Genomic DNA, 9,632 nt, shown 5'->3' on the forward strand with positions numbered 1-9,632 from the left:
AGCCGGCTTGCCACTCCTCTGCTGCATCCTTTGGTTCACGACTCCTTATTCTTTATTCGGAGCAACCCGTTGGGGTTTCCCTCATTCGCCACCCGAGGGACGCGCCTGGTAGGAGTCAGGTCTCCCCTAGGAGAGAGTATTTACATGTATATATATACAATGAGACATTTGTATTCTTGCGTTCTTGTAGTCATGCGTTCTTTCTGAACAATTTCCTATTAAGCCGAAAGAAAACTTCCTTGGGTATCTATCTACCTTCCTTGCCAAGAATTCATGTTTAATCACTCAGGGACAGAATAGGATTTTAAATTTTCATCTATAAAGAGACTAAACCATTCATTTAGCGTAAAATAATAGCTTTTTTTATTTCATTCTTTCTTCTATGAAAAAAAAAGAAAAAGAAAGAGACCAAATGTAAATGAAAAATTATTTTAATAAATCATCAATACAAAATGCGTAATATTAGTTAACATTGAATTTTAATTAGCAGATATACTAGTACAGTAGATGGCTAAAATAATTCCTTCATGATTTTTTTTCATATCCCAAGCTGAACTTTTAAGAATAAAACTTGATAGCAGTAAAGATATCTCTGGAATGTTTTTCTACTTCCTTTGCTAGTAAAGCAAACAACATTCCCAAAATATTCTTAAAGTGAAAAAGTGAAACTCAAAATTTATTAAAAATCTTTTTTCATTTTCCGAAAAAATCCAACAGTCGAGGTGATTTCGGTTTGTGGATTGATACCATACTTATTAAACAGGCTGCTTTCGAATACTTCTTTAGTTTCTTGATCATTTCGGAATTGATATTTATACTGATTATACGGCATTGGTAGAATAGTCTGCAAGGAGGCTTTGTCGATGTCATCACAGTAGGCATTAGCTGTTTCCACAAGTAAGTCTGAGAAGTAAACTTCATAATATTTCTCAGCAGGAGCTCCGCGGTTTTCCAAAAGGAATACAACAGATCCAACTTTCATACAACAGAAGATTTCCTACAAAATGAATAAACATTTATACTACATCAAAGGCTGTCATCACACACACACACACACACACACACACACACACACACACACACACACACACACACACACACACACACACACACACACACACACACACACACACACACACACACACACACACACACACACACACACACACACACACACACACACACACACACACACACACACACACACACACACACACACACACACACACACACACACACACACACACACACACACACACACACACACACACACACACACACACACACACACACACACACACACACACACACACACACACACACACACACACACACACACACACACACACACACACACACACACACACACACACACACACACACACACACACACACACACACACACACACACACACACACACACACACACACACACACACACACACACACACACACACACACACACACACACACACACACACACACACACACACACACACACACACACACACACACACACACACACACACACACACACACACACACACACACACACACACACACACACACACACACACACACACACACACACACACACACACACACACACACACACACACACACACACACACACACACACACACACACACACACACACACACACACACACACACACACACACACACACACACACACACACACACACACACACACACACACACACACACACACACACACACACACACACACACACACACACACACACACACACACACACACACACACACACACACACACACACACACACACACACACACACACACACACACACACACACACACACACACACACACACACACACACACACACACACACACACACACACACACACACACACACACACACACACACACACACACACACACACACACACACACACACACACACACACACACACACACACACACACACACACACACACACACACACACACACACACACACACACACACACACACACACACACACACACACACACACACACACACACACACACACACACACACACACACACACACACACACACACACACACACACACACACACACACACACACACACACACACACACACACACACACACACACACACACACACACACACACACACACACACACACACACACACACACACACACACACACACACACACACACACACACACACACACACACACACACACACACACACACACACACACACACACACACACACACACACACACACACACACACACACACACACACACACACACACACACACACACACACACACACACACACACACACACACACACACACACACACACACACACACACACACACACACACACACACACACACACACACACACACACACACACACACACACACACACACACACACACACACACACACACACACACACACACACACACACACACACACACACACACACACACACACACACACACACACACACACACACACACACACACACACACACACACACACACACACACACACACACACACACACACACACACACACACACACACACACACACACACACACACACACACACACACACACACACACACACACACACACACACACACACACACACACACACACACACACACACACACACACACACACACACACACACACACACACACACACACACACACACACACACACACACACACACACACACACACACACACACACACACACACACACACACACACACACACACACACACACACACACACACACACACACACACACACACACACACACACACACACACACACACACACACACACACACACACACACACACACACACACACACACACACACACACACACACACACACACACACACACACACACACACACACACACACACACACACACACACACACACACACACACACACACACACACACACACACACACACACACACACACACACACACACACACACACACACACACACACACACACACACACACACACACACACACACACACACACACACACACACACACACACACACACACACACACACACACACACACACACACACACACACACACACACACACACACACACACACACACACACACACACACACACACACACACACACACACACACACACACACACACACACACACACACACACACACACACACACACACACACACACACACACACACACACACACACACACACACACACACACACACACACACACACACACACACACACACACACACACACACACACACACACACACACACACACACACACACACACACACACACACACACACACACACACACACACACACACACACACACACACACACACACACACACACACACACACACACACACACACACACACACACACACACACACACACACACACACACACACACACACACACACACACACACACACACACACACACACACACACACACACACACACACACACACACACACACACACACACACACACACACACACACACACACACACACACACACACACACACACACACACACACACACACACACACACACACACACACACACACACACACACACACACACACACACACACACACACACACACACACACACACACACACACACACACACACACACACACACACACACACACACACACACACACACACACACACACACACACACACACACACACACACACACACACACACACACACACACACACACACACACACACACACACACACACACACACACACACACACACACACACACACACACACACACACACACACACACACACACACACACACACACACACACACACACACACACACACACACACACACACACACACACACACACACACACACACACACACACACACACACACACACACACACACACACACACACACACACACACACACACACAATAAGAACAGTGCAGTTTACTACTTAATTGAATATTTCGTATTGGGTAATTTTTCATTTTATAGATCTGTTATAAAAACATTTCCAATATTCTCATGGAAATTTAAGTACTCTCTGTATGTGTTCATGTTGGCTTCGTTTGATTAAGAGAGGTAAACCATTAAAGATTTTTGAAATTTTTGAATACATATATATATACAGGGTGTTCGGGATAAATTTGACAGTTTCGTAAGGAAAAAGAAAATCTTCTTTGTATCTATTAAATTTAATGAATTGACAAAAAAACATTACAGGCAGAGTTAATTACAATACTATCAACAAGATTTACTCAAAATAACCACCATTAGCATCGATCACAGCTTCAATTCTGCTTCGGAACCTCGAACAAGCTGATGCTACAGTCTCCCTGGGAAGGGCCGCAAAAACTGTTTTAATTTTATCCATTAACTGGGCTTTTGTATTACTGGAAGTGCGATTGGTGTCTTTTTCAACTGCGCCCCATACAAAATAATCCATGGGGTTAAGGTCTGGGGAGTTTCGAGGCCAAACATTTGGACTGGTGAAGTCGTAGAAATTTTCAGACAACCATTTTTGACTTTTCCCAGAGGTGTGGCAAGGGGCCGAATCCTGCTGCCATACATACGGCCTACCATTGGCTACCCTTGTTATCCAGGGCTTGACTACAGTTAGCAACTCCACGAACAAAGCCCGAATTCCAATGCCAGGGTTCTTCAACACCTGTTCCTGCAGATTTGCGAGGAATTCTGCTGTACGAACGCAATCAGATCGTCTGCTAGGGATCTTTCTTCTTGCTACATCCTCGTAGTCACCATTGCAAGTCTCTAGTTCATGCCTGATTGTTTTTACTGTATTCAGGGAGCATTGGGCAGCAGTCGTAATATCCTTATTTTGATGGCGGGCACGAATCATCATGATACAAGTTATTCTCTTCCATGATTCAGGTGGGTTCCAGCTATCCATCCTTTCTGACATCTTGTATATGAATGAAGAAGGGTCCAAACTTTTAAATGAAGAGAAGTGTGTGTTAATACATGTAACTTACGGAAAAATATAATTAATTATAAATATGTCAAATTTATCCCGAACACCCTGTATATATATATTGTATGTGTGTATTATTTCTTTTTGAGCTGTTGGATTCCAGAGACTCTGGAATCCAACGAGTTGAGGTCTCGCCAGACAGAAAAATATTATACCATGTTTTCCTGTCTAGCCATTTTTATCTATAAGGTGGGGCACCTTCTGGCTGCTTGCATATGAGATATATATGATTTCTGCATTACTTCAACCTTGTTATCTCTCCCGAGTCTGATTACAATGTACACTTTTTATTAGAAAATTACTTAATTTAATTACTACTTTCATACATTTTCGTATACTCTTTCAGATTTTTTTAAAAATATTTGAATTAACAATGTCATTATTCAAATTAAACTTGAACTAGATGTTGAAAATCGTAGCAAGATACCAAACAGAGCTTCATTGTTGCAGTGCGCTGTATAAGTTCTGTAATAGTTTTATTCATGAATGTGTGTTTTCTATATGCTACCCATACTTGGTTTTAGATGAGACCTTGGATTTTATTACACTGAGTAGGACATTTGTATAACTTGCTGGTTTCTTTAAATCTGCGTACCTAACTATGAATTCAATGTATTGATGTCAGTAAAATACAGACTTCATATAGGATGGTCTAATATGAATAAATTAAGCAAAATATGGAAAATAACAGATTTTCAAAAAACGTGAAACTAAAATATATAAAACCATCTTTATACCTATGTCAACATATGGAGCTGGGACATGGATATTCAATCAGAAAGAAATACAAAAAATCAGACCATTCGACATGAAAAGCTTAAGACTTAGTAAAATAAATAAAACTCACAGATCAAAATACAAAACAAATTAAACTATACAAAAGATATCATAGATATACTTCTTAAACGACAATTGAGATAGTTTGGATACCTCCAGAGAATACCCTAAGAGATTACTAAACTATAGCCTTGAAAGAAATCATTAGAGGTGAACCAAAAAAATAACTTGGCTACAGTCTTTGAAGGAAAGATCACAATTCTCAAGCTTCAGAGAGATCACAGACACGGCCAGAGATAAAGTTAGATGCAAATATTTCTTCATCCGGGCACTGAACCCGTCAGTTGATGGATGATATAGAAAAGGAAATGACCAGGAGTGTAAAAAAGAATAATAAAGTAATAATAACTTCTGTATTTTCGATATTTGTTACGCTGTACAGACGGGTCGATCTGGAGAAATCCTCCAACAGGGAACAACGGACACATAAATCAGCAATGGCATTTCACAAGACCAGAGAAAAACATCAAGTGAATTGGGAACTGACAAAACTGCTAAATATATAATTCAAAAATTATTTGCGTAGATTTAAAGAATCGAGCGAAATAATACGATGTCCTACTCAATGTAATAAAAACAAAGGTCGGATATGAAATCGGTTATGGACTAAAACACTTGCATATTAATGAATTAGCAATGACAGAACTCTGCAACAATGAGCCACCCGTCTACCACTCACCACGAAATTAAAAAATAGAATAATAACAAAATCCATATCTGTTTTGTTATTATTCTATTTTTTAATCTGAAAAAGTATAAGAAAATGCATGAAGGTTGTAATTAAATTAAGTTGTAGATGTATAGTTTTATTTTGCCTCATTTCGTAACTAAAATGGCTCGACCACAGTGAAAATGACAACAGTTATCAAGGAGTTCTCAAATACTTTTAATTTTTGTCAATTCATTTTTGTAAGCTTCAATGAAATCCCTTCAGCCAGAATTCTGAAATAATTTGAACAAAAGGAATCGAAAAGACGATTATACATCAAAAGAAATTCCATGCCTCAGTGATGTATATGTTAAAACTGCTCTAGGTTCGATTTTGAGATAACGAATCTATAAAAGGGCACCTTTTATAAAAAATGTTCTGTAAAATGGGTAAACACGATTACAAAAATTGCTTACGCATTTTGTGTGTTTCAAATGAAGTGCGAAATCAAATAGAATGAAGTTGATTATTAAAAGTAATGTTTACTACTACTACTCTCTCTCTCTCAGTAACGAAGATAACAAAAATGCAATAATCACCTTAAAATTAATAACACAAACAGATGAAATGGAATATGAATTCCATTTAATATGAAATGAATATAAAATAAAATACCTCTAGAGCTGGCACAAATTCCCCCTGCCATATGTGGTTGGAGAAACATTTCACTCCCAAAATCACATCCGCATCTTGAACACTTTTAGTGACGTCTTCAGACCACTTTACAAGCAGGTCACCTTGGTAAAAATGGAGAATTGGTGCATTGGAGAGCTGTAAGTCATCCCGCATTACCTGAGTTAAAGAACGTTTAAAAGTATTTTTCCAAGCGCCCATCTTATCCACCCCAGTGATGTGAATTGCCTTCAGTTTGGCCAACTTATTATCAGATCCATTCAGTGCTTGTAAAAACCCAATCACATCGCACCCCGGACCTACTCCAAGGGAACAGATTTTTAATTCCTCTTTCGACTCAATATCTGCGAGCCATTGCTGAAAAAGAATGCCTTCCCTTGTATTCAGACAATCGGTTATAGTATACTCAATGGAGCATAAATGGATGGCTGCGTAGTATGCCATATAAGCACACCGACTTATAGCACTGTCGAATCCGTAATCATGGATAACATCTTGTTGTAAATGTGCGGGATTATAACTACTTTTTATTAATCGCAATTCCTCGTCAATTTTATGTCGTTCTTCGGTAATATTCTCTTCCCTAAGTTCGGTCTCTATTAGACCACTCAAAGTCGACACTGCTTTTGTTACCATCGGAGTGTCGAGAATAAACTCTGGCGTCAACATCTTCTTATTCGCCATAATAAAAAAATAAATTCTCAAGATTTACCTGAATATCACTGCAGTAACAGCGGTGACTTAACGGAGATATTGCGTATCAAAGGCAGGTGGGAGCTGCTTGTGCCAGTCTCCTTCCGTCACTATTCGAGTAGATGCACTGACGGCCAATGAAATCCACCTTCGGTGTTCAGTCGGTCGCCCCACTGCACTTACACTTCTGTATCACCGGGACAAGTTATTGTTCGTTTTATTTGTGTCCTTGAGGTCACGTGTTTTGTATGGCCACTTCATTTCCTGCTTTGTGCTCACTCGTCAGTTACGTTGAGTGAATACTAACTTTTTAAAAATTTAAAAAACCTGCAGTCTCAGCAATATTATCTTAACCCTCTTCCTATTGTTCATTTACAGATAACATCAGAGCCGCTGCCACGTCGTCAAACTGACAGTTGCGTACAAATATGACTCAACGACATCGTGCATCTTCAAAGTCAAGTGCAATTCCCAAGGCGAGAGTTATCAAGGTGAACCGTCAACGTATGTGTAGTGAAGGGCGCAGTTCGAGAGATTTGAATCTCTCAACTTGTAGCCACTTTACGTCATAGCAATGTACCTGATCCATCCTACAAAAAATATGTAGTGTCATCTAGCGTCAACTGATGGAATTTCATTGGTGTTAATTTATTAATTTATTATTATTATTTTTTATTTTTTGTCAACCAAGGACAAAAAATAAATCAGGAATTATCAACGATTTACATTATAAGTTATCGTGCATACGGGATTTTTACAAAGGGGAAAGGTGCCCGAATACTTTGGAAAATAAAATAAAAAGCAAATGTATAGAATAGGTGATACCTTAGTTAACGAATCTGGATTTATTAAGTATAGTTTTAATTATCATTACAATCGTAATAATAAAATATTTTATAATAATCACTGATAAAAAAAAGGTTGTAAAATTATAACAGATATGCAGTTTAATTATGACGTTGGAGCTAACCCTGCACACTCCAGACAAAAATGGAAATTTTTCAAGACACTTTAGGCCTCCGAGAAGCAGAATGATGGTCTCACTGGGGAGAAAATGAGAAAAACTATACAGAATATTCAAAATCAAATAAAACGAGTTTAATGGAATTTATAGAAACTAAAAAAAAAAAAAAAAACCTTGAAAGAATAACTAAACTTTAAAAATAGTTAACTTGAAAATATGAGTATTGAAACATTAATGCACTTCTAAAGATGTAGTTTTAATAGTTATTGAAAATTAAAGAAAGATGAATGTTCAAACGGTGTACATGACAATATAATGAAAGTAAGATTCTAAACAATTTGACCATTTTTCTCTTTTTCACTCACTCTCTGATGTATCAAATAATGAAGAACTTAATAAATTAGATATTATAGAAGCACGTTAATACTAATGAAGAAATAGCTAATAATTAAAGCCCTAATGAAATGGTGATTCTTATTTCATTGATAAGCTTTGCTCTGTTTATAGAATTTTTATAAACTTGATAATTCTTACCAAAAATAAGAATTAGATTATTAGATATATGAAGAGCCAAAGGCTTCAATTCGGCGACATATAACTTGTTTAAGTTAAGGGATATTACATCCCATGTAGTTGAAGGAATTGAAGCCTTTGGCTCTTCATATATCTAATAATTTATTAGGACACCTCATGGCAAAACTCGTAGAAGGGTTGTAAGTTCTGTT

At 39.2% G+C, this 9,632-nt stretch overlaps 1 protein-coding gene across 1 annotated transcript; it reads right to left on the reverse strand.

Annotated features, from left to right (window-relative positions):
• Positions 1-415: 415 nt before the first annotated feature.
• On the reverse strand, positions 416-8,385 carry LOC150105868 (uncharacterized). The gene is made up of 2 exons (XM_090394378.1): positions 7,233-8,385; positions 416-997 (listed from the first exon to the last, which is right to left on the reverse strand). Exons 1-2 carry the CDS (start codon positions 7,932-7,934, stop codon positions 680-682), a joined length of 1,020 nt encoding a protein of 339 aa, XP_090250504.1. The 5' UTR covers positions 7,935-8,385; the 3' UTR covers positions 416-679.
• Positions 8,386-9,632: the final 1,247 nt, after the last annotated feature.

This window comes from Typopeltis vanoorti, chromosome 6 (assembly GCF_054136105.1).
Source record: "Typopeltis vanoorti isolate ZY-2024b chromosome 6, IOZ_Tvanoo_1.0, whole genome shotgun sequence".
Taxonomy (NCBI): domain Eukaryota; kingdom Metazoa; phylum Arthropoda; class Arachnida; order Uropygi; family Thelyphonidae; genus Typopeltis; species Typopeltis vanoorti.

Coding starts and splice junctions, on each gene's coding strand:
- LOC150105868 (XM_090394378.1), bottom strand. CDS start 7,934: ATGGCGAATAAGAAGATGTTGACGCCAGAGTTTATTCTCGACACTCCG. Junction 998..7,232: donor AATTTGTGCCAGCTCTAGAG/GTATTTTATTTT, acceptor TTCATTTTGTAG/GAAATCTTCTGTTGTATGAA.